General features: G+C 41.0%; 1 protein-coding gene and 1 pseudogene across 4 annotated transcripts; one reads left to right on the top strand and one right to left on the bottom strand.

The window, feature by feature from the left end:
• Window positions 1–772: 772 nt before the first annotated feature.
• On the bottom strand, window positions 773–27,273 carry CEP57L1 (centrosomal protein 57 like 1). 3 transcript variants are annotated; one of them, XM_080998830.1, is made up of 13 exons: window positions 27,179–27,273; window positions 26,826–26,929; window positions 15,298–15,336; window positions 14,483–14,621; window positions 11,664–11,843; window positions 10,742–10,863; window positions 9,069–9,185; window positions 8,471–8,548; window positions 6,363–6,458; window positions 5,413–5,490; window positions 5,108–5,322; window positions 2,307–2,451; window positions 773–1,128 (listed from the first exon to the last, which is right to left on the bottom strand). In XM_080998830.1, exons 3-13 carry the CDS (start codon window positions 15,301–15,303, stop codon window positions 904–906), a joined length of 1,401 nt encoding a protein of 466 aa, XP_080854956.1. In that variant the 5' UTR covers window positions 15,304–15,336; window positions 26,826–26,929; window positions 27,179–27,273; the 3' UTR covers window positions 773–903. The 3 variants fall into 3 exon arrangements, with proteins under 3 accessions (XP_080854956.1, XP_080854955.1, XP_080854954.1); XM_080998829.1 differs by lacking the exons at window positions 26,826–26,929; window positions 27,179–27,273 and adding an exon at window positions 17,216–17,432; XM_080998828.1 differs by lacking the exons at window positions 26,826–26,929; window positions 27,179–27,273 and adding an exon at window positions 17,221–17,432.
• On the top strand, window positions 22,892–23,749 carry LOC308474272 (ER membrane protein complex subunit 4 pseudogene; annotated as a pseudogene). The gene has a single exon. The product of its transcript is annotated as an ER membrane protein complex subunit 4 pseudogene (transcript).

Raw genomic sequence — 27,273 nt, 5'->3', positions numbered from 1 at the left:
TCCCCCCCCTTCACAAGAACCAACTCCTGGACAAATCCCGGGCACCTCATTGAGTTCTCAAGTCATGCAGGGCTGACACCTAACTATTTCTGTTGAATATTTTTTTTTTTTGCTATGCATTAATTATCCTTTTTCTCAAAACAGAAAAGTACCGTATTTTTCGCTCTATAAGACACACCAGACCATAAGACGCACCTAGTTTTTGGAGGAGGGAAACAAGAAAAAAAATATTCTGAATCTCAGAAGCCAGAACAACAAGAGGGATCACTATGCAGCGAAAGCAGCGATCCCTCTTGCTGTTCTGGCTTCTGGGATAGCTGCGTAGCCTGCATTCACTCCATAAGACGCACATACATTTCCCCTTACTTTTTAGGAGGGAAAAAGTGAGTCTTATAGAGCCAAAAATATGGTAAATGAGTGAAAGCTCTTTAGATTGCTGTTAAAGAGGCCTCAGTCATATGGATACTAAGAATAATGGTCAGATAAGCAGTGATGTGGCTTAAAACTATAGATTAAATCTCAGTGGAAAATATCAAAAGGCAGGCTGTAAATGTTTTAAATAAATGAATAAATAAGCATAGATAGTCATTTAGAAGCCAAATGCTAATTTTTGCTCATGGATGATTCAGTACTCCCCTCAGTACTGTACAAATACCAGTGGTATTTATTCTATATAGGCTGGTAGGTTGTTGTTATTGTTTTTAATAAAAATGAACACTTCATTAGAACAATTACAATTATAATTTTAAAGGTAAAATTAAAAGTCAAGATAGAAATAAGAAAAAATATTTATTCCAAAACTAAGCTGCAGAATTTAAGGGCACATTAATGAAAAGATTTGTTCAAGCCAAGATAATAAAATCAGCTCCCAATGGGCATTTATCTATAAGCCAATTTTGAGAACTAAGGTTCCCACACAATATCATCTTTCTTCAATACTGATTGAAGCTTCTGAGCATTTTTTAATAGCTGGAGAGAACTTGTGCTTTTATTCATAGGACAGGCACTATTCACACTGGCTCTTGAAGCGGCTGCAGTCTCTTTTGCTCCTTTTAATCCATTAGGTCTTGATGCTGAATTGGCTGCTTTTTGTTTCAGTTTTTTAGCCTTTTGCCTCAGTCTGTAAACCTAAGAAGAGAACAATTCTATAATATATCTAATGTACAAAGAAACATGCACTTTTTGGCACAAAGGACCCTGTAAGGCAGTGCCTACACCACACAGCTCTCCCCACCAAGACGGATAGTATACATTGAGTACTTTTCCAGATATATTTGTTTATGATACAGGAAGGCCAAGCAAGGACATTTGTTTTTCTGCAGTTACGGAATTTGCTTGCAGTGGCTGGTTAGAACAAAGGGAAGAATGAAAATACTAGAAAGCATAGATATACTTCACACTTCCTTGCAAGCATATGGTAATATGCAATACACAAAAATATTACATCATGGTGGCGGCATAATTTTCAACTCATAATGTAAATACAGTTATCAATGAGTCATGTTACAACCCAGTAACAGAGAAGGTGAAGACGTCTATTTAATCCCTAAGACCAGTTATAGTCTAGAAGGGACAACATATTCATGTATTAGCATCTAGTTTTATAAAAAACATTCCTCAATTTAACACACACAAAACCAGATGCTGCACAGGAGATGTGTAAACAGTTTTCTAATGGTTAGCTCTTTTTAATGAAAAGCAATCATGGGAGGCCCCCATGGAGAAGAGGAATGGTGGAGGATGGGGAGAAGAAGCAGAGCTGCTTGTTTCTTTCTCATCCAATGAATTTGGACACTGAGAATGAAAAAAAGATACGAGGACATCCCTTGCCTACCGGTGAGAAAACATCTGGGTATGTGTTGTGATTCTGAGCAGACAAATGGCAAATCCTGATTGCAGGCTTACAGACTGATTTTTCAGAAAGAAAGACCCATCCTCTCACACATAAATTGATTTATTCATTTCATAAAATTTATACCCTGCTTGATTGTAAAAAATAAATAAATCCTGAAAGTGGTTTTTAAAAGATAAAACAGTAAAATCAAGATCCACCCACTCTTTCATAACCTTTTAGGAGACAGTTCATATGTCTCCTACACAACATCTAGTTTGCTTGTCTCATTCAAAATCTAATACACCCATATAAGCCTTAGCAAATTTATTTTATATAACCACACCACCTATTACGCATTGTTTCTGCAAGACTCATAGAATATAGGCACTGTCTTTCTGAAAATACTAGTTATTTTTTGCACTGCCTACACTGTCAACAATCCCTTTTCCTGACTTCAGGACGGTTTGCTTACATTTTCTTGGTGCTTTCTCAGTTTCGATATCTGCTCTCCTTTAGATTCCATCTGTTTCACAAGACAATCAAGTTCACGTTCTAGGTCTTCCCGAACCTCCTGGTTTTGTGTTTCTTGTATCTGCTTTAGGAGTTCTTGATGTTCACTGTTGGAAGACAAACTCTCAATAGTCATTTTAGACACAATCCAATCCACCACTTCTATTGTATTTCAGCATGTCCTCCAACGTATGATGATTGACTATGCACAGTGACAACATAAGTACTATTAGGGAATACTTCTCTTTCCAGGAAGTACAGTATCTATGTTTGAAGCAGTGTCACACTGTCCTTAACACATTATCATCAGAAAATAAGCTACCGTATTTTTCGCTCTATAACACGCACCTGACCATAACACGCACATTGTTTTTAGAGGAGGAAAACAAGGGGAAAAACATTCTGAATGAAACAGTGGATGTATCATTTTTGTGCTTCATGCTGTGGCCACAGACATGTGATCTGATGGTGAATTTGGGGTGACCCAATGCAAAAATCCTGAGAATCCCTGTGGATCCATGCTTTGTAACCACGTTTTTGTACCATTGCAGCCCCAGGCAACAGTGGGTGCGTGATTTTGGGGGGGCAGGCTGTAGCCATGGACATGCTATGTGATCTGATGGTGAATTTGGGGTGACCCAATGCAAAGATCCTGAGGATCCATGTGGATCCATGCTTTGTAACCACATTTTAAGTGGGGAGGGAAGGAAAAACACAGAAGGGACAAGGAGCACGAGAGGGGTGTGCAGAGAAGCAGCTGGCTAAGAATGCAGGAGAGGGGTATAACGGGAGGGAGGAAAGGAAGGCAAAAGTTTCCCCCCACCCACCCACCCAAGCCAGCCAGCTCGCGCTCTCTCTCTCCCACCTGCATGTTTTCCAGCTGCCTGATATATTTATTTATTTTTTAATTGCCTTGACAGAAGAAAGCATTTTAACTGCATTAAGAACTATTTAGCAGCGAAACCTAAGCTTTGCCATCCCTTAAGAGGTACAGACACTGTAATCTTCCAGATCGCATGAATTTACAGGCAAAACACTGTTTAAGGATTTCATCCTTTTAAACGGAAGAAAGCATATTTGAATGCTGTGTGTCCTCAAAAACAAAAGCAAGAAGTCAAATCAGAATTTTAAGCTGAACCTGTAATCTCTCTTCCCTTCACAAACATTGTTCCCTCCGGAGCATGGAGAGGAATTAGAAGGAAGGACGCTCTGCTTTCCCCTCTGCTTGCCTGGAGGGGAGGGGCTTTTCCTGCTCTTTGTTCCGTTTGAGCAAACACAGCAACGAAACAGAGGGGGGTGGGCAGTAAGACCCTGAGGCAGAATGCAGGAAAGCAGCCGCTTCCTCTTTTCAGGTTTCCCTTCTCGAAGACACGATTTGATTTTTGCCTGATTTTTGCCTCCACTCGCGCCATTCGGCTCCAGGGACCACACATTCGCTCAATAACACGCACAGACATTTCCCCTTCCTTTTCTGTTATAGAGAGAAAAATACGGTACTTCTCTGTGTAGCATAAAAATTTCATATTGCTATAGTCCTGTTTTCTACGCAGATGTTGCTTTAGCAACAGAGTTACAAACAAGCTCTAAATGGACTATCTAGGGCTTGGCTCGATAAAAGAGTGAAAAAGTATTATTTTGAAGTTACTGGAGCTCCAAATGCTACAATGAGAAGCAAATGTATTAAAGACCAGAAGATATGCTGTTTAGACTAGAGCTGCAATAACTGGATATGCTATCATGCACCCTACTAGGACTAAATGTGTTTTGACTTCTATCACAATAAGAAGTTGGCAGTTAACAAAACACCGCATTAGAGTCTTGCGGCTCAAAGGCTTCTATAGACACAAATTCTTGCAATTATGGTTTAGAGCCTAAAATAAGTCCTCAGCTGCTTGTAGAAGATGGGTAAATTACCATAAATGGCAAGTTGCAAAACAGAAGGCTTAAGCCCACAAGGGGTTTGCACTGCAGGCAATGCATTTTCTACCTTTTAAATGCTTCATTGCTTTCTGTGACTTGTCACTAAAGTCTTAGGGTGTTTTCACAAGTGATACTAAAAACAGTAGAACTAGAATCTAAAGAGCTGTGTTAGGCACACCTCTTTTTTTCTTTTAACAGCACCATCGCACCTGCCCTATCATATATTACTTTTGAATAGCACTTTGTCATGCTGCACTGCTGTTACAGTAACTTATTCTACTATACTAACATGAGGCTTGATGACTTGGGAAGGTAACCCATTTAGGAAAAGGAAAACTCTGGTCCTAAACCTCTGCTGCCTTGCAGGATATCTTCAGGAGAAGAAAAGGCTAAGGAGTAAACCCTACACAAATCTGGAGTGGAGTCCTTAAGATGGCTTGATAGTGCCTTGTATACCTCCTTTCAGCAACTCCTGTGGCCAAGCTGATGTCAAACATTTTTCTCTGCTTTCCTATTGACCACATCAGCAAGGCCAAGAGGGAGGTATTGTCACCTGAGCAGTCCAGGACCTCCATAAACACAGAGCCCAGGGTTGTACGCTAGGAAGGTCACTTTGGTGCTGCTAACACAGCAGTTAGATTTCACTCCCAGAGGTGCACTCCATTGTCTCTTGAGACAGACGGATGCCATCAACAATATCCACATGAAAAATGGGGGTTTAAAATTATTCCTAGCACCACTTGCAAAAGTGCCCAAATAGTTTCTTCTCAACTTACAAAACAATTTGCCCCAAGCCTACAGGTTTTTTTGTATTCAAATGGATAAATGAAAATGAGTACTTACAAGTTCATTTGTCCCAGTTCATCTTGCATAATCAAGAGAAGATCTGAAAGATGCTCAGTAGCAGAGGAAGATGTGGAGCAAGATGAAGGTCTGCTCGTGCCAGTCCTCTTTTCACCTCCTTCTGGGCGTTGTGAAGCTGCACTCTGACTACGGTATTTCATCATATGCAAGACGCTTTGAACATTTGCAACAACTGAGTGACTTGAGCTAGCAGACTTGTGGGGAAAGCAGCACATAAGAAAGCCTCATTAAACAAACGGTAATTTAAAACAAATTCTCAATGGTGATGATGATACGTCGCTTACCTTCCCAGCAACAAAAGGTAGTGTCCCAGCTGGTAGGTATGGCTGTGAGCCGCATGCTTTCCTCAAACCAGAAGGTTTCTGAGAAGTATAAAAACTAGAATTATTCCTTTATTTCAAGAAGCAGAAGTAGTGTCCTAAACTTGCAATTGTATCATGTGTCGATTTTGACACCAGATTGCTTTTCTATAGTGTCCCAAGCAACCTTTTAAATGGCTAGAACAACTGTGTAGGAGCATGCTGCTAAATGCAATTTTAAGAAGTATTATTATAGCTTGCTGAAGCTGCATTGGTACTAAGACAAGACTTCCTGCGTTATCAGCATCTCTAATGTTCAGAATAAGCAATAGGATGTTAAGCTGTCTTGAGACTTGGCAAAATATGAAAAATGCTCAGAAGACAAACTTGCTGTACAGTTAAAGTAATAGTTGTGTGTTAAAATACAGAAGAGATCTTAAATCCACTTGTGCAAGCTGCCTCTTGTCAGTTCTTCCTCCCTCTGTAGCACCATGTCACACCTGAAGCCTTTTCTGAGGATGCCGCACACACATCCATTCACCCCCCTGTGCACCCTTTTAATGTCAATCTCACCATTAAGCTTCAAAAAAAGCCACTGAAGACAACAGAAGGCTTCTTCCAAACCTAACTGCAGTTTGTATGTGAGCACATTTTTTGTTATTGCTTCATGCTGCTTTTTGACTTGGAAAATACCTATTGGTGTCAATAGATTTCCCCCCAAACCTAATTATACAGGTGACAGGGCGAGGAGGAGAAGCTGCAAGTTGGGTTTGGAAGCCCCACTGGTTCTAACTAGCTCAAGGGCTCACAAGACACAACAGAGAACACAACAGAAATACACCACTTGACTAGCTTCTTCTTGGTATTAGTTTCTTCTTGGTATTCAATACATAGCTGAGAGACCTAACTTTTTCCCTTTTATTTCATTTCATTACCTTTATGGCTTTCTTCTTTCTGCTTTTTTTATTTGCTTCTTTTTGAGGTGAAAGTGAACACATAAGAATTCTATTCATCTCAAGTCCCGTTTGGAGCTGCAGTAAAAAAATACAACCATGTCTTGTTAAATGGACAGAGTAGTATCTCAGTCCAAAGCTAGAGAGAGAAAACAGCTGGGTCCAAAGATAACGAATCGCTCTCAACAGATGCCAATGATGTTCACTGAGATAGTGATCCCTCTCTTCAGTGTGACATAAGTGACCAATGGATAAGTAGCTTTAACAGTTTGTAAGACCCATCTGAGCAGTTTAACACCCCTACAGTGAATAATGATTGCTCTCAAAAAGGCCATCTGCTTAATGGGTTAAAAACTATACCCTATGTTGGCATGGAACAAAACTCTTGCCTAAACTCATTAGCAGCATCTGGTCAGAACATAGGGCTTACTTCTATCAGGATGTACTAGTAAAACAGTAAAACTATTCCTTTATATCATAAATGACTTCCAGCCTCATTTTATGTAGCCCCTGGTGTCACCTGAAGTTGCCCCATTCTTCCATAACATCAGAGTCTCTTCTTTTCCATTTTCTTTCCTACTTGTTTTTAAAAAATACTTTACTCCAGATCCACTTAATTTCAGAACAATTGGAAGGGACAGAATTTTATTTGATGATAGTAAATTGTTGTTCTAAGGTTTTCTCCTAATTGTGAAACCTAAGAAGAACTAGTTTCCCCATCCAGCTATCAAATAACAAATTAGTAGGATCCTGCTATATAAGTGGCTGTGCAGTACACTAAAGCCAGGGAATAATTACTTAATTTCAGAATAGTAGTTGTATTGGTCTGTTGTACTGAAGAAATTCATCTATATACTAATTTGAGTGTTACCATCTTGGTTGTGAATGCTGTAAGATCTGCTCCCTGGCTTGCAGGCCTGTTTTCCATTTGGCCTGGTAGAGCCCTGACTGATTCCAGGTACAAACTTTTGGACTGAGGTATTGTTTTGGATTTTTTGTTGGGGCGGGAAAAGTTGTTGCTGTTATTGGTAACATTTTTTGAATATTTTAGATCTTATTCAAAAATTATTCATTTTGGTTGTCCATTTTTTGATGTTTGATTGTGTATGACTACTTTTGTTATGTTGTACTTATGTATTGTTTTCATGTTGTAAGCTGCCTTGAGTATAGTTTGAACTATGGAAAGGCAACACACACACACAAAAACTATATACAGTATGTATGTCTGCAACACCATCAAACACAGCGGAGCTTACTTCAGAGTAGATCTGAACAGAATTTGAAACCATTCTATGCATCTATAATCTGAAACAGGTATGGCAGAAACTGAATCTAGACAGTCAAGTCTGGATCAGTTTATTCAGAACACTATTGCCTCTGCCCATCGTCAGTTCTGGCTCTGCCCACCATTGGAGGGAATGCAGTACTGTCTATCTGCCAAGTGTATTATATATGTTTTTATTTAGTTCTACATTCAACCGCTTAGAGGTCATCTTATACATCAGGATTTGGGGCTAATAAGTCTCTTAGGTAAAGCTACTTATTAAGCACAAACTTCTTGCTTAGCAAGGAACAGGACCACCTTTCTCTAAAACACATTAATCTACCTTTGCTAATATGTTAGAACTATTATTTTTATTAGACCAAGCCTGCACAATTTACCAAGACCATGTGAATTACAGATTTATGGTGTGCTCTCCAACTGGTTAAACAGAGACCTTTTTTGTAGTCACAGATAGGCAACAAGAATAGCAAGTTCAGAAATGATACTTTGTTGATGGGCTGAATTTCCCTTGATGGGTCAGGCTATTAGCCCAACTAAAAGGCACAATGTATTTCTGGTAGCTTTCTATTCTCATGGTATTGTCCTTCTTCAAAAGCAAAAGGGGGCAGGGGTAAGGAAATGGCATTTCCTGCAATCACATTTAGGATAAAGTCACTAGATCCAAACTAATGCAGATATAGATAGCAAAACATACTTGTGTGTCACGGTTTGTATTCAGGATCACTGCTGGTTAAAGCAGAACTGCAGCATAAGGCTGCCTGCCGAACCTCCTGTTTTATCACTGTAAAAATACTCATCTTCCTACCTGCGCAGCTTTATCTTGAATTAGTTTGCGCTGGTGTTGCTCTTCCAGAAGCTTCTGTTCCAGGTGTCTGATCTTGTCCTTTGAGAGAGAGAGGGAGGCAGGGAAGGGACCACATACAATAAATGAACTCAACAGTTATCATTTTAAGGGCGAGAACACTGAAAGTGAGCCAAAGCTTTCCATTAAAGGAAACAAGGCTGAGGAAAGAAAAGCAAACGCAAAATATTTATTTGTTTGGGTAATTTGTATACCACTCCATATTTCAAAGAAATATGTGAATGGTTTACATCACAATAAAAACATCCGAAATAAAGACAGAAATCACCATAAAAATCCACATTTTAAAGCAGCACAAAACATAAGGGGACCATATTAACCACTAGTAGGTCCAAAATACAAAAATACGACAAAAACAAACAGCTCTGCCCACCAAATGTAGAAGTGTGGCATTTATAGGTAACAGCAGCCCTCCCACTTCTGCCACTATCTCCCTTTGCCACAGGAATGCCCAGATCCAGAACTGCAGTTTTGCTGCTAGGCTCACAAATGTTAAATGTTATTAGGTTAGCCATTTAATGATGTTATTGTATTTACTTACTTCTGCAGTCTTCTGAGTGCTAGTAAGTCTCCAGCATTCTTTTTCTAGAATTTCAAGCTTGTCAAGTTTTGCACATAGCTCCAGCTGATTCTGGTCTTTTTCCTTCTGGAGCTGCATCTGAAAAATATGCACAAGATAGTGGTTTGGCAACTGATAGCAAGCTTTGCTCAAATGGTTTACCGCTTTCAGATTATCAAATTCAATGCCACAGAAGATGGAATTATGATGCAGCAAGTGCTACAGGCATGAGTTTAGGAGGCCTACAGACAAGAACTGCAAATGCATACAGATTTGCACAGGATCTTGCTGCACATGGAAACAAAGGGAAGATCCAGGCATCTGCTTTCTGTATATGACAGCTGGCACTGGATATCACTATGTATAGGTGCATATGGACTGAGGTGGAGGTGGACTAAGTTTGTAAACATGCATGCATTAGGCTGCAGGTATCCAAGTGCACAGCACAAAAAAGGGAATACACCTTGGAACATGGATGGAAATGTGTATCCTTATCTGCTATCCATAGTTCACTGCACATTTACTAGTTGCATGTAACACCAAGGTGCATTAAATCTAGCTAAGGAACAGAAATGCCAACTTTCAATATTGCAAGTTTGCATCTAGGGAAAGAATATAGCAGGGGGAAAATCTTGGGTTTACTGATGTCTTTCAGTGAAACACACACACACACACACACACACACACACACACACGCAGCTTCAACAGGGATTGTACTGAGGCATTTTTTGGCCTCAGTAAATGGGAAACAATTATGAGACATTTCCCATTTACAGGCAACAGATCTCCTAGAAAAAGGTTCGTGAAATCTCAGTTTATTTTTAAAAGAAACCCTAGTATTAAAAAATCCATATAAGAATAGTTGGATGGCTATTTTCATTTTTATTTACACACTATTCAGCAGCTTTCAGGGAGGTGGGAGGTAATATTTGTCATCTGCAGACTATTGCAATGCACTCTACATTTGAAGGTGACTCGGAAATTACAGTCTAGAATGCGGTAACTAGAATGGTGACTGGGAGCAGCTGCAGGGACCATATAACACTGGTTCTAAAGGACCTATCCTGGCTCCCAATACATTTCTGAGCACAATTCAAAGTGTTGGTGAAAACAGCTTCAACCAGGTTGGCTGCGGCAACCCAGTCAGATGCATATAAATAATGTTGTTGTTGTTGTTGTTGTTGTTAAATTTAGCCAAAGGTGACTTATTGCTAAAAACACAGGCATCTATGGAAGCCACCATACATTGTAGTTGTGTGATTTCTATTCTATTCTTCTGATAAACAAAGCATATAATAATAGTAATAATAGTAATAAATTTTTATTTGCATCCCGCCCTCCCCAGCCGAGGCCAGGCTCAGAGCAGCTAACATCATAAAAATAACACAGTAAGCATAAAAACAGACATTAATTAAAATACATCTTAAAATTACTTCAGACAAAAAATGCATGTAAACCGATATATGTGCACCTTATGCTTGGTCAACCAATTTTTCACAACCACAAATTTCTCAGTGTCTTCCAAGACTGTCTATGAAGGTGACAGATAAGCAAGATCTAACAAGAGACCACACCAACAAGGTTTGAGCAAAGCCTCTCAGATACAGAGGAAGGAGAAACAAAGGGCAAGAATATGATATATTAAACATGTGCACCTGCTGTTCTAGAACCAGTTTCTTTTCCAACTCTGCATTGACCATCATTTTTCTCATGTAATCTAGTTGTTTCTCCAGCAAAGAGCAGCGAGACTGTGCTGCCCTTAACTGCATGCTCACATCTGAAGGGGAGGAATGCAGGGGGAGGGAAAGAGAGTAATAATTATGTCTTATTTGATTTTACAGATTTATGCTCTAATTTGCAATATAATGATGCTGTTGAAATGAACTTGCTTGCTTTCACTAATGACCCAATCCCATTACTGTCCTCTCATTTTATTAGGTTATCAACAGTAGAGATACATGAAGCGCTCTGGTTATTTTCAGAGAGTCTCATGAAAGTATTCCTGCAAGAAAACTGATAAGTATTCTTATGGCTTGCCTAAAGCCTGCACAATTCTTAAAAGAAATTATGTTTGTATATTTAAGGACTTTGTACCCTGCCTCTCACTATATGTCTCAAAGTAGCTTAAAGAAAGAAGCAAACAATCTACAATTTAAAAAAAAAAAAAAAGATTAAAACATCAGAAATAGAAACATCAATCCCAGCCAAGGGATCACAGGAATTGAAGTCCAGCAACATCTGGAGGTCACAAGTTCTCCACCCATGCATAAGGGAATTTAAATGAAAATAGTTTAATAAGCAGCAGTTTCTGCTTTTTAAAAATTGCAAATGATCACACACTTCTACAATATCGCCAAAGTGCAATATGCATTTTTATTTAAACAATTAGTAAAGCAGTTAAAAGGCAGATCTGCTAGAACAAAATATTTAAATATTTAAATCATGTGATAGACCTATTTACTACATATCCTGATTAAACATTAATTGAACAATCAAACAACAACATGAGTGCTCATTTGAGATTAAGATATAATAGATGTGAATGGTAAGGCTGTCATCAGTGGTAATAGGAGGTACCTTTCTTTTCTTGCATCATTCCCTGGTGAGTTATATCCTTCTCATTGGAGTCATGCTGAAAGGCCTTTTTATACTGGGCAGCTTCTCTGGACAAGCAATTCAGGTTCTCTTCAGCCTGTGACCTCTCTAATTCAAGACGGCGGATCTTTTCCTGAAGAGTTTTAAGGGCTGCCACTAGAGCTGGTAAAAAGGTAACTTAATTGTTAATGACACATCTCTGCTTTAATAACAATAAAGCAAAGAAGCTACTTTAATGTGAACATCAGTTATGCATCAACCTGCAACATCAGTGATATTACATTGCTATATATTTTGCTTAGATGATAGAAACTTAGACTTGTTTAAAGATCCACTTTCTGTCATTTAGGTGCTATGGTTAGAAAGCCAGTAAGGCACCAAAAATATGAAGGTTTCTCTCATCTTCTCTTACTGCTTCTGGTTCAATGTAACCACCACTCAGATTGGAGCAGGTGGATCATAGAAGGCATAATTTGACACACATGCATACACAAACCTACAAAATATTACTGCCCATTCTCTGCTGATAGCTGCAAAATGCCCTAATCACACATCCTTATTTTTCTTGGTATAAAGTTGTGTATCCTGCTCCACTAGAAGAAAGCTGTTCTTCTACTCAGATGAACAAGACCATATACTAAGAATGACAGAATAAAGAGGTTCACTACAGCTACCTAGCAGTAATTTCCTGCTCCTAGCCAGGGACTGGAACGTTACCAAGACCTAGGTGGGCAAGCTGAGTGGAGTCGATCTGACTCAGCTGTTCACATCTGGGAACTTGGTGCAGCACCAGCATGGGTTTAATGGGCTGGCAAGGGGGTTTGCTATGGCCTGTAACATTTGCAATCCATTTGCCAGGATACCTCTCTGCTCCGGAACATGCTACGAGGGTCTGCATCTGCTACAGGGCCAAAGAGACAGATTCCTCACTGAACTGTCAAAAGTGGTGTTGGAGAACTCTACAGCTGTTGCCCGTTCACTGGTAACCTTGGGAATGGATTACTGCAATGTGTTCTATGTAGTCCCACGACTGCAATGTGTTCTGGTAGTCCCACGACTACCAGACCAATCACGGAGGCCATCAGGAGGAGAGCTGTTAGTTACTGAGGCCTAACTCGTCTAACTAGACACCTGGCATTGAGTGTTGCTGGTCCCATGCTGTGCAACTCTCTTTCAGCAGAGCTGGCAGGCGCCCTCACTCTTGAATTTCAGACTTCTATTGAAGATTTGCATTTCCAAGGCAGAACAAAGATATTTGCTATTCTTTTTGTCTCCCTGCCCCCACTCATGTTTGCTTTACTCAAAAAAACCAACCAAGTTTAAGATAATGAAATATTCCAAGGACAAAGTAAGTAAAACATTAAATAGGTACGTGCTGCATAGTCCAACACCAAAAGTTACATTTCTCTTTAACAAAATAAATAAGAATGTAAGGACATAAGAAGAGGCTGGTGGATCAGGCCAAAGGCATCCTATTCTCGGTGGCTAATGAGATGCCTGTGGGAAACTTTCAAGCAGGATTCAAGCAAAAGATCACTCTCCCCTCCTCTGGTTTCCAGCAACTGGTGTTCAGAAGCATTGCTGCCTCCAACTGTGGAGGCAGAGCACAGCCATCATGCCTAGTAGCCACTGACAACCCTCTCCTGCATGAATATATCCAATCCTCTTTTCAAGACATCTGCATTGGTGACCATCACTGCCTCCTGTGGAAGTGAGTGCCATAGTTTAACTATGTGCTGTGTAAATAAATACTTGGGCATGAAATAAATGGTTCCATGCCAAAAACAGACAGAAAACAGACTATGGCAAATAGAGAAGTCATTTTGAATGCGCTTCAGGTTATGCCAAATTAAACTCTCACTCTTGAAGATAGAGAACATGAAGTACATGCAGTACTTATCAAGTCTCCACATGTGCGTACAGCTATTGCAGCATAATACTGTAGTATAATATATTTCTTTTGCATTATATTCATTTGTGACAAATTTTTCCCCAGTGATGTTTACTGGTTGTGTTTCTTTTGTTGTGTTTCAGAAGCTCTGATTCTTTTGTTTTGACTACTAAAAAAGCTAAAAATAAAAGGCCAGGAACATGGCCCAAATTTACCTATGTAGGCAAAGCCGGTAAATGAAATCCAGTTAATGAATCAGCCATTTGTGCTAATCCCAAAACTTTTAGATATACAGTATATATATGGATCAACAAACTAGTTTGTGATTAGCTGGCAAATCAGGATCCAAAATCATCGTTTGGTGTGATGAAAAAATTGACAAATCATTTGTCCTCTTGAAGCCACTGCACTTAGAGACTAGAATGTCATTGAACAGACATCAAATAGAAGCACAGCAGCAGCTCAAAACCATGGTTTGCCTTCATATTTGGAGGATTAAATTACGGTTGAAGTTCTAAACGATTACTTAGAGGTCTGAGGTCTGAATTGAGCTATGTAGCTTGCCAGACAAGGCCACCTATGAAGCCTCAGCAAATTGAAAAAGAAGTGCACATATTTTCCCCCAGCCAGCTTCCCTTTACTCTGTAGCTGAAATCTGAGTAGCCCCACACACTGCCTAGCTGCACCTGGGAGAAGTGTCACCCCGAACAAATACCAAAGACAGCCTGTTCACTAGAAGTTACGTTACTCAAGCCAACGTTGTCTTTCTAGCTATTTTTCTTGGATCTCAAATCTCAGACAAGTTCTAAACCAGTAGCACATTCCAAAACACATTCAGCACAGGCCAAGAATATTTGCTGACTAAATGTCACATTACTCATGTGTCATATTACAAAACTTTGTGTTTTACCTTGGTTGTTTGGTGCAGGAGTGTCTTTTGCCATAGCTGTTGCCTCCTTTGATCTGATGTTTGCAAATGTGGAGTATATGTTACCTGGAGGCTGAAGAAAACTTCCTATGTAGCTGTTCTTTGACTCAGAATCTAGAGACTGCAGAAAAGATATACAGTGTCATTTACAGTTATGTTAAAGTGTTAATTCAGGCACCTTCCACTATGCTGAGGAATCTTTTTCACCCAGGGTCGTTTTTCCTTCTGGGCAACATGCTACATGGAAGTGGTGGATAGAGCAAGGAATGTACATTTTATCTTTGTTTAGTAGGCTACTTTCCTCTTCATGCATGAACCTGACTCGAACATCTATTGGTGGGAATAAGAATGAGAGCAATGACTTTGAGAGTAACTAGTTCACCGTGGCAAAACTTTCCTTCACAGACGTTTGTTTCCATGCTCCCATAGAAGGTTAAAATATAAAGTCAGAACCATTAAAAATAAACCCATAAAGCTATTTTGCCTAATTCTGTGGAATGATGTAAATTTAGGTTAGATTCCTTTGTAGTTCTATGTTCATTCTCTCATGCTGCTTGAGAGAGGGTTCCCTCAGACCCCTAATGCTAAGAAGCATTAAGTTTCCCAGTGATTATTTGGAAATTAAACAGAAAGATTAATGTAGCTGACAGATTCATAAAAAAAGAGAAGAATCTGCAGTAATACTATGCTGAAAACTATTTTCCCTAACTTAAAAAACCTGCTCAAACATTTTTGCCTCTTTAGGGACTGCTTTAGAATGGGCTAGTTTCTTTGGCTGCTAACATCACATTACTTACCTCCATTATAGGGGGTCTAGACTCCAGACTTCCACTCACCTGCCGAGACAGAAAAGTCATTATGTTGTGTGATTCTTATTTTGAAGTATAAACAGAATGACATTTTTTTCCTCAGCTATTTGTATTTATTTAAGACATTTACTCAGAAAGGAAGAGAAGACAGATTACATTTTTTATTAACAAGACTGAGGCTACATCAAGTCTGGATGATTTCCCACAAACTTGCAACAGAAAATGGCACAAAATATATTAGCCTGCTCTACACTTTGTGATGTGATTGCACTGTTTGCATTCCACTTAGCTGCAGATTTTTAATGCATAGCAGGGGGTTGAACTAGATAACTCTTGGGGTCCCATCCATCTCTAAAATTCTATGATTCTATACAATAATCTCTCAAACAATTGGTCTGGAAAAATCATGTGTACTTTTGCTCTTTCCAGCATTGTCCCTTCATCCTTCATTACTGGCAACTTTTTTCTTCCAAATGATTTTTTGTTCAAGTGAAATTAGCCTTTGTACAATACTTACATAATTGTTCACCATAGCTAACCAAAGTCTCCCACCCCAATCTTGTTCATTCTTACGAAAACTAAACTGGTTCATAGTATCCTCACCATCAGCAGGGCCCATCTTCCTACATATTATGTAAAATGACCAATGCTTAGGTGTTCAACAAGTAATAAGTATATTACCAAGAGTGTAGGAGCACACAGCTTTATTTGCACAAAGTACCGTAATCATTTATTAAGAAAACCATTAAAACCCAATTTCAGCTAGCAGTAGCATGTATGTAACTATGGAAAATCAAAAAAACAAACTTGGAGACAATATTACACGCAAAAACAATGCTCATTTGGACAGGTTCTGTCCAAATGTTTTCACTGGGTGAAGCAGTGTTGCAAAGAAGCCTAAACTGTTTCACATTGGTACAAATATTAAATAGGCCTTGTAATCCCAGTATTTATGCAAGGGGCAGATGGAAAGAATTTCAGCCAGTAGCTGTAATAAATCCTTCTGTTTCAGGCTGACAACTGGGGGTGAAATAATTTTTATATTTGGATTGAGACACTTAAGTCAGAGAGATCTTTCAACATGTTTTTGAAAGGAAAAAACATCCTTTTATTGGACAGATCATTTTGCAAGCTACTTAAGGAACACTCTTGTACTTTGTCACCTATCCCTGCATCCACACCTGAGCTGAATTGAAGCCATGGCTGGTGAGCTCCAGCACCTCTCCCTCATTTTAAAGTGAAACGATTAAGTCCTGGAGGAGCGTGTTTTAAAGGCCTTAAAAAGCAAGCCTACACGTGTTTTCTCAGAAGCAAGCCGCCATGAATTGAACGAGGCATGTGTGGGTGCAAGATTGCAGCCAAATACAGCGAATATCTCAGGGATGCCCCCTTCACCGCCATCAAACCCCTCTTTTGTGTCCGCCCGGGGGTGGTAATAAAATAATAATAATAATAATAATAATAATAACAACAACAATGTCGGCTCCCTCCTCCTTCCCCTCCCATAAAAACAGCTGCAGGTTTAGTGTTCTTCGCTCGCCTGCATCTTCTTCCTGGCTCGCCAGAGTGGGCTTGGAAGCGAACTGTTGGGGGGGGTCTGTGGCCAGGATTGCTCTCGCCTCTCCTGGGGGAGGGTGGGCTGGAAAAACCCAGGCAGGACACTCTTTACGGACTCTTCCGAGGCGCTGGAAGTTACTGCAGGGTGGGGCCCTTGGGCGAGGGCTGGGTGGTAAAGGAAGGGGTCTGTGGGTCTCCCATTTGGGCCACGGTCACAAAGAGGACGCGGGCGGAACGAGGAGCCTGAGCCAGGTGAAAACGGGGGGGGAGGGAAGGAAGCAACCAGCAGAAACTCAGCAGGTGAAGAGACGACGACCCTCTCCCTCCCCCCCCCCCCCCGCGTACACACCTTACCCGGATTCACCCGAGCTGCAAGCACCAGCTGAGCTCGCGCTACGACCCAGCCCCAGTTATGCCGCTCGCCTTCTGCTTCCCGGCTTCGGGTAGACCACAGCTAACCATAAAAGGCGGCTCACTTCCCAGAGCGCCCTTCTTCGCCGGGGCCGTTTTTCAAGCCGCCCGCTTCCCCTCCCGCCCTCGGGGATTCCACGCCCTCGCTCCGTGACCCGGATTATTGGCCCCGCCTCCTCCCAGGTCACTTAGCGGCTCCCCCTGGATTAGGGAAACTGTCCGCCCTCCTGCCTCGCCCGCCGAAGTGCTTTCCTTGGCTCAGGGCGGGAGGAGGAGGTTGTTTGTGCTGCTCTTGCGCTGACACTCCATGCAATGCAAGGGAGAGTGCGTTTGTCTCACGATGGGATGCATTAGCTGAATTACTGGTTTGGTGGATAGACAATGGACATGCACATTCTGGTTTGCTTTTGCTGCGCTTTTTCCTGTGCGGGAAGGGGGTGTATGTCAATGGTAAAGCATCGGAGGCCCTACGTTCAGTCCACATCATCTCCAGGTAGGGCTCAGCCCCACGCTGAGACCCTGAAGCGGCGCAATACTGAGCTAGATGGACCGATGGTCCGCCGTGGTATATGGCGGATTTTAGCAATACTTTTGGAATTTTTACTTATTAAAGGCGCAACGGCCCTGCCCGGGGGCGGGGAGTGGCTAACCCTCCACCAGCCACAGTGTAGGCGACTGGGATGCAGCTTTTCACAACACTGACCATATACACAAAGTGTTTATTACTGCCCGATTTATAATATTTATTTTACATTCCACTCTCCCGAAAATAGCCCAGGGTGGCAAACAAGTGGCAAAACACCTTAAAAACAACTCCAATGCAGATGCAGACTGGGAAAGGTCTCAAAAGGTTTGTTGAAAGAGGAAGGTCTTCAGTAGGCACCCGAAAGATAATACTGTCTAATACTAAAAGGGAGGAAATTCCATTTCCTACACTGTGGCAGAATGGATCAACTGATAAGATGGTATCTAAGCCCTCACCTGCAGAGTAGTGATAAAAAGATATTGTGAAGTAATAACTAGTCTGAGTTTGGTGTTCATTGTTTGCAGCTTAAGACTGCATTGTTTACTCAAATACCTGTCCAACAAGACTTACTCCCAAGTAAGTCAACATAGGTCTATGGCCTTAGTCTCTATTTTTGTCAATGATAGTTGATTTTCAGCAGTTGATATTATTGCTGTAGTGTTAGTGCAGGAAACACGAAGATGTTTTAATGAACGAGACCTCCCATTTATAGCAGTCAGATGCTTAGCTCATGTTAACTGCATGCCAACTTCAAACACCAAATCAGCAACAGGCCTGCATAATACAAAGCAGAAGTATTGGAAAGTATATATATCTACATATTATTTTAGAGTTAAAACCACATTTGCATTATACATAATATTTTGATACATATAGATATGTATATGTCTGCAAGTATAGCATACAGAAAGTTGATATGACATAGTGTTATCCACTTACATTAATACCTCAAATTAATTTTTTTTAAAGGTTCACTTTTTTTTCTTATGGCCTGCAGATTTTAAAAATGCAAAGTTGAAATCTTTCTCAAACGAGTTGATTCATTGTCTAGTTGGGAAAGTTGCTGAACAACTGTGGCTCACAGTTTGCCAGAAAGAACTGAGTTCTAGAATTAAAAATGTTGTTCTGAGTAGTCTACTCTCTGGCTTCAGAGAAGTTAACTTTTAATAGGATTAAGGTAAAGGTAAAGGGATCTCTGACCGTTAGGTCCAGTCACGGACGACTCTGGGGTTGCGGCACTCATCTCGCTTTACTGGCCGAGGGAGCCGGCGTACAGCTTCCGGGTCATGTGACCAGCATGAAAAAGCCGCTGTTGGCAAAACAGAGCAGTGCACGGAAATGCCGTTTACCTTCCCGCCAGAGCAGTACCTATTTATCTACAGTGGTACCTCGCATTACATATGCTTCAGGTTACATACACTTCAGGTTACAGTCTCCGCTAACCCAGAAATAGTACCTTGGGTTAAGAACTTTGCTTCAGGATGAGAACAGAAATCGTACTCCGGCGGCGCGGCGGCAGCAGGAGGCCCTATAGGCTAAAGTGGTGCTTCAGGTTAAGAACAGTTTCAGGTTAAGAACAGAGCTGCAGAACGAATTAAGTACTTAACCCGAGGTACCACTGTACTTTCACTTTGACGTGCTTTCGAGCTGCTAGGTTGGCAGGAGCTGGGACCGAGCAACAGGAGCTCACCCCGTCGTGGGAATTTGAACCGCCAACGTTCTGATCAGCAAGCCCTAGGCTCTGATTTAGACCACAGCGCCACCCGCGTTTAATAGCATTACTTACTTTTAAAATGGTTTGAGAACTGCTACTGTGCCCTGCATTCAGGCAAACGGTTGTAAATCCTCCAAGGTGGTTTACTGGAATGTGCACATTTATCCACATATGTTTGTCCACATTTCAGCCTTCAGTGTTATGAATCATTCAGTTTCTGACCGCTTTCCAAAATAAATTCATCCTAATAGCTACAATATGGGCAGCAATATTGGGAAACTCTCTGCTCTTCTAACTGTTGTCCTGAAGCCAATATGACTGGCAAGAGACTGTTTAAAAAGGCCAGTTTGGAACATGAACCTACTTCCCAACCCCCCTTGTTTTCCATCCAGAACTGAGAAAACAGTTGGCTGAACATCTGCACATACTATTTTGATGGTTTCTTTGAAAATTCCTCCTGCTACGATGATTAAGCTGGGAAAAATTATGTATTTTGGTGCTATTCTCCACTCTCCCAGCCCCCAGCTTGACATAAGGGAGGCATACAAAAAAGCCTCCACTGTGTCACATTAAATCCCAACTCCAATAACTGACTGTTCGCACAAGCACAAAACAGCCATCTAAATCATTTTAACATAACTTTATATTAACCACAATAATCCTGTTGAGAGCTTGTTTAGAGTAGCAATTGATTTAGAACATTCATATGAGGAAGCAGAAATGAAGTAAAAAAAATTTGCCCTTTGCATATATTATAGTAAGTTTTCAAAAGTGACCATCTTAAACCCAGGGTTGTTCACTTTTGAGAAGACACTGAAAACCTAATGGTTTTATGTGTGCCTAACACTGCGTAAGATCAAACGGCATACATTTAATTACTGTTGCTCATATTGGGAGGAATTCAACATTGTACTCTTCTGATTGTTCTGTCAGCACAAGCATTCCAGCTTGCCTGAGAGAATGACCCCCTTATCCTCCCCCCCATAAGCTGTTCTAGGGGTTCTCCTGACACCCCCCAAAAGCATGTCATGTTAAGGGGGCAGAACCAACGTGATTGGTCAGTTAGTTAAGTATTTCTTTTGTTTTACTTGATGGGGGGCAGCTGCCCTCTCTTGGCTATGCCCTTGCCCCCAAGGCCCATTGCAGACGGCACTGGGGAAGGGGGGGGGAGGTCCATTACGCAAGATGAAGTCCTTGTGTAGGACTTCCATTGATGTGACTGGGTAGGTGAATCCTGCATATAGATGTATACAGTGGTACCTCGGGTTACAGACACTTCAGGTTACAGACTCCGCTAACCCAGAAACAGTACCTTGGGTTTAGAACTTTGCTTCAGGATGAGAACAGAAATTGCGCAGCGGCAGCAGGAAGCCCTATTAGCTAAAGTGGTACCTCAGGTTAAGAACAGCTTCAGGTTAAGAACGGACCTCCAGAATGAATTAAGTTCTTAACCTGAGGTACCACTGTAATAATATAGCATGTTTTTCTTCTTAGCATTAGTTCACAAGGAATATAAGAAAAGCAAGTCATAAATGCCATTAAAATTTCAGTCATAACAGGAATTAAGTATTCAAATGGTTGTTTGCCAGGAATGCTTGGCTCTAAGCAGAAGAGCTAAAATGAACAGGTTAGAAAATGTTACGATGACCGAGTTTTGCTGAATTTTAGTTTCAGCTTGTCAGAGATGTTGTGGATAATTATTTCAGTTCTTTTGAAGTTATACCATGGTGGAAGAGGATTATATCAAAGATCCGATTACACAACTGTAGAAGCAAAGGCAATTGCAAACACTTTAACCTTCAAGACAGTTTAGAACACACTTACCGTAACTATGGCATATTTGAATTTTAACCAGCTTTCTACTATGAGCTGTTTTGCATGACACAGGTATCTTAGTTTAAGGGTTTTATAAAACTGCAACTCAGAAGCACTTACAGCTCAGTTCTAACAGGTTTACTTTGAAATAAGCCCCCATTATGTTAAGAAGGGTTTATTCGTGGTATTGCTTAGAATGGCTTATTTTTTTTTTTTTTAAATCATATTTATTAGAGTTTCCAATAATATAGAAATATAACAGAAAAGAAAAGATAGAATACATTTAGAGCCTTACTTTCGTTATCTTCTTTCTAGGACTCCCTCCTCCCCCCCCCCCCGACTGTATTCCCCTTTCATTAATTTGGTTCCACAAGCTCTCACTCCCAGTTTAAAACTTAATATGTTTAACCCATTAACCTGCAGGAGAGAGTGAAAAACCAAATTACCACTGCTCCAAACCTGGAAACGGGCTGCCAGAAAGAGCGACTTTTTTGACAGCTAGCTAAATAAGAGAAATATATTGTTTCCGTCAAGAATGTATAACTTGCTGCTGAAATGGAATACTCAGGATGAAACGATGAAATCTGCTATGATTAAATGGGCACAAGATGTTGGACATAATATTATGTTTGCTGACTGGGAACAGTTATGGACCACAGGTATGAAGTTTACGGCATGTAATTCCCTAAGAGAGAATATTATGAAAATGATATACAGGTGGTACATAACCCCAGTCAAGCTTGCAAAAATCTACCATTTGCCCGATAATAAATGTTGGAAATGTAAAGAAACTGAAGGTACATTCTTTCACCTTTGGTGGACGTGCCCAAGGATTAAGGTTTTCTGGGAGATTATTTCTAATGAATTAAAAAAGGTATTTAAATATACCTTCTTGAAGAAACCAGAGGCCTTTCTCCTGGGCATAGTCGACCAATCGGTGTTAAAGAAGGACAGAACTTTCTTTATGTATGCTACAACAGCAGCAAGAATACTTATTGCAAAGCATTGGAAGACACAAGATCTACCCACACTGGAGGAATGGCAGATGAAAATGATGGACTATATGGAATTGGCGGAAATGACTGGCAGAATCCGAGACCAGGGAGAAGAGTCGGTGGAAGAAGATTGGAAGAAATTTAAAGACTACTTACAGAAATATTGTAAAATTAATGAATGTTAGAATGATGACGGATTGAAGTTAAGCGGTTTCTAGCAGTAATGGTTAAAAGAATGGAAAAATTGGTTTTTAATAGGTAAAAATTTGATGTTATAATATATTAAGATTAAAGATCAGGATTAAAAAGGAGGGAAAGAAATTGCTGGACTAACAAACTGAATTGGAACACAAAAGAGGGAGGTATGAGGAGGTCCGGGAAACAAGTAAATGTAAAAGAAGTGATGAAAAGACGGAATTGTTTTTAACTGTTTTTTCTTTTTTCCTTTTGTATTTTGTATTGTGTATTTTTCTTTTTATTGTTAATTTTTTTTCTTTTTTTTATTTATTAATGTGATCCTTTTCTTGTGAAACTTTAATAAATATAATTAAAAAAAAAATAGAGGCAGCGGGGCGAGAGCGTTTCCGAAGAGGCAGCGAGGACGTCAAAGGCAGTGATGAGCACTCCTGGGGGGCTAGTTACCAACCACGGACGGCGTTTCAAATGGGCCATTGAGTTGAGTGGTCCAGGCAGTGGGAGCAGAGGCGGGAGTGACCGGAGCGGTGGCCAGGGAGACACCCTCTATCCCATCGGCTACTCAGACAAGCAGGTGCCAGACACAAGCGTCCAGGAAACGGATCGCATCCTAGTAGAAAAGCGCTGTTGGGATATCGCTCTGGGCCCCCTGAAGCAAATCCCTATGAACTTATTTATCATGTACATGGCAGGCAACACAATCTCCATCTTCCCCACTATGATGGTCTGTATGATGGCCTGGAGGCCCATCCAAGCACTCATGTCCATCTCTGCCACCTTCAAATTACTTGAGAGTTCAAACCAGAAGTTCCTGCAGGGCCTGGTGTACCTAATTGGCAACCTTTTAGGGTTGGCCTTGGCGGTTTACAAATGCCAATCAATGGGGCTGCTGCCAACTCACGCCTCTGATTGGCTAGCTTTTATTGAGCCACCCGAGCGCATGGAATTCATGGGTGGGGGTCTAGTGTTATGACCCAACCCAGTTCCAGAAACCAACTGCTGCTTTAGATGTCTGGATTGCTACTGTAGAATACTCATCTGCCATCGCTCCTAATAAGACTACTGGGTTCTAATTACGTGGTGCTGCTATGTGGAATAGCAGATGAAGATGCAGACAGAATGTGAAAGACTGATGTTCTCTGCCAAGGGAGGAGCAGAAGGCTTATCCTGACATGCTCTTTTCACTTTCCCCATTGTGGTGAAAGCAGAATAAAAGTGTTATGCACATGTGAAGAAAAAAAAAGAAAGAAAGAAAGATATTGTTTCCATTGTACTCATCTGCGTTTAAAAAGTAGGAAAAGAAACTAACTTTATAGTTTAAATTGTGTTTGAAAGGATTGATACAAGTGGAGACTGTTTCCCTCTAGAGGGAGCTTTTGAAACTGTTACAAGAGTGGAGCTGGGGTTTTTCCAGTTGCAAGATAAGACCTGTGTGAAATAGAGACTGACCTTGGACTTTAAGAATGTTGACAGAAGGAGCCTTATTGACTGTATTATGTAAGATAAGCTATTCGTTGGAACAGCTCCACAAGAAGACGGACGCTATGAATACCAAACTTGAGAACTTGGGACAAAAAGTGATTAATTTGGAACAAAAAGTGACCATTAATACAGAAATTGTTCAGAATTTGACACAGGAACCTACCTTGACAGGACAAACTGGGGAGAAGACGAAGGAGAATGTTGGTGTTGTTAAACCTAAAATAACACAAGTGGAAGCCCCAGTCTTACAGAGGCAAACTGAGGACTATAAGTGGAGGCCTTTTATGAATGAATATAGAAAAACTCAGAATTTGAAGATTGGAGCCCTGCTTGGATTGAAGAAGGAAGGTTGGATAGACTCTTCTATGCAGAGATTTACTGACCTTTGGGTCCTGAATCTGGGTCAGGAGGTGACTGGAGTTGTGGGGGCCGTTGGATCTGGAGGAGTCTTGAAACATGATTTGAGATATTGTATGGACACTGGTTTTAGATGTGGAGAGTTGGTTGGTCTGTCGAGAGGGAATGGGGGCATGGTTGGGTCGGGGCCCCCCCAAGACCTGCACTTCAGCACCCTCAGCATCAAAGAATATGAAGAAAACTGCAGAAGGGACTTGGAAAAGATTTAAGAGCCTCGGACAGAAGATCTCCAGGTTGATGAACTATATGGAATGGACGGAAATGACTGGCAGAATCCAAGACCAGGGAGAAGAGATGGTGGTAGAAGATTGGGAAAGTTTAAAGTTTATATATAGAAATATTGTAAATTTAATGAGTGTTAGAAAATTGTTGGATTGAAACTTTATGGCTTTAGCAGAAATGTTATAAGGAGTTAGGTATAAATAAGTATTTCAGTATTAATGGAAAATAAGGTACAAAATATGTTAAGATATTCCTAATGATAAAAATAGAGAAAGATGGAAAGGAATTGCTGAAATAAGTAATAGAAGTGGAATACAAAAAGGGAGGTGAGAGGAGGTCGATGAAATAAGGGAATGAAAGATAGAGTAATGAAATGGTATGGTATATGTTTTTAAATTGTTGCTCTTTTGTTTTGTTTTGTTTAGTGTGTTAAGGTTGTGTTTTGTATTGTTTATTGTATTGTATTGTTTTTTCTCTGCTCTCTCTTTTTTTCTCTCCTCTGCTTTATTTTGTCTTTTTCTCTCGCCTATTTTCTTTTTGTTTTTCTTTTCTTGTAAGTTTTAAAAGCAATAAAGATTATTTAAAAAACAAAGGTCCGTATAGTTAAAGCCATGGTTTTCCCAGTAGTGATGTATGGAAGTAAGAGCTGGACCATAAAGAAGGCTGATCGCCGAAGAATTGATGCTTTTGAATTATGGTGCTGGAGGAGACTCTTGAGAGTCCCATGGACTGCAAGAAGATCAAACCGATCCATTCTGAAGGAAATCAGCTCTGAGTGCTCACTGGAAGGACAGATCCTGAAGCTGAGACTCCAATACTTTGGCCACCTCATGAGAAGAGAAGACTCCCTGGAAAAGACCCTGATGTTGGGAAAGATGGAGGGCACAAGGAGAAGGGGACGACAGAGGACAAGATGGTTGGACGGTGTTATCGAAGCTACAAACATGAGTCTGACCAAACTGCGGGAGGCAGTGGAAGACAGAAGTGCCTGGCGTGCTCTGGTCCATGAGGTCACGAAGAGTCGGACACGACTAAACGACTAAACAACAACAAACTTAATATTTGCCTTCCTTGTTACAAAATAATGACTAATTGGCTACTGTATTCAATTAATTCAATGACCCTATACAAAAGAAGTGAAAGGAAGTACAGTGGTACCTCGGTTTAAGAACAGTCTGGTTTAAAAATGATTTGGTTTACAAACTCTGCAAAACCAGAAATAGTGTCTTGGTTTGAGAACTTTACCTCGGTCTAATAACGGAAGCCAAACGGTGGAAGGGCACCGATGGCGGGAGGCCTCATTAGGGAAAGTGTGCTTCGGTTTAAGAACAGTTTTGGTTTAAGAATGGACTTCCAGAATTGATTAAGTTCGTAAACCAAGGTACTGTATCTTTAACTTCACAGACTGAAAGGAACTGAGCGACTATTGCTTTTCTAAAAAATGAAAAACAATCCTACTCTTCTAGGAGTCCAAAACACAAAGAATTGACACAGAGATAAAATTACAAGAGGCCCAATTTGATTTATTTATAATGCTTATAAACTTCATATTAAAAGAAACATTGGAGGAGAGCCGCTGAAAATAATGGATGCAAGTTAGTCATATCCATTAATTTCTATAGGTCGTCTCTGAGCAGGGCCAACATGGGTTATAATCCAGTAAAAATGGACCTAACGAAAGTACATGCATAGCCAACATTCACTTTCTGAAGATGCTTCGTTACTATGCAGCCGTTTACCATTAATGGAGCAGGATCTTTAAGAAAAGCTAGTCACCCAGTATAAAGGTAAAGGTACCCCTGCCCGTACGGGCCAGTCTTGTCAGACTCTAGGGTTGTGCGCTCATCTCACTCTAGAGGCCGGGAGCCGGCGCCGTCCGCAGACACTTCTGGGTCACGTGGCCAGTGTGACGTTGCTGCTCTGGTGAGCCTGCACCAGAGCGGCACACGGAACGCCGTTTACCTTCCCGCTATAAAGCGGTACCTATTTATCTACTTGCACTTTAAGGGTGCTTTCGAACTGCTAGGTGGGCAGGAGCTGGGATCGAAAGACGGGAGCTCACCCCGCCGCGGGGATTCGAACCGCCGACCATGCGATCGGCAAGTCCTAGGCACTGAGGTTTTACCCACAGCGCCACCCGCGTCCGTCACCCAGTATATATCCAGCTATATCTATGCAGCACCTCATCAGAAAAGCGACCATATTCTTCTTTCTTCTTCTCATCACCTTTCACCTTTCATCAGTCTTTCACCTTCTCATCACAAAAGCGACCACTACCCTCGTCGCCTGTAGACAAAGACAAAAGAAACACGGAGTATAGCCGTGGTTGCAATTTTTTTTATATGCCCACGTGACCAGATGGCGCTGACGCTTTTCTCCCTCAGCGCACTGCTTCCTGGGACTTGTAGTTCCTCTTGAACAAGAAAGCTCTGCAGTTTCCAAAGCTTGGCACTATATGTCCCAGGCGCCCCGGGAACACTTTGCGCCGATTGGTTTGACAGCTCAGAGTGGGATTGGCTGAAGCCGGACATCTACCTCGCGTCGACTCCACAGGCGAGGCGGCGCGTGCAGCTTTGAGAGAAGGGGCGGGGCCTGCCGTCTGCAGCCGCCCCGGGGGATGGCGGGGAGAG

Source organism: Podarcis pityusensis (genome assembly GCF_964106645.2).
Source record: "Podarcis pityusensis genome assembly, chromosome: 3".
Lineage (NCBI taxonomy): Eukaryota > Metazoa > Chordata > Lepidosauria > Squamata > Lacertidae > Podarcis > Podarcis pityusensis.
This window is presented reverse-complemented; position numbering and strand designations above follow the sequence as displayed.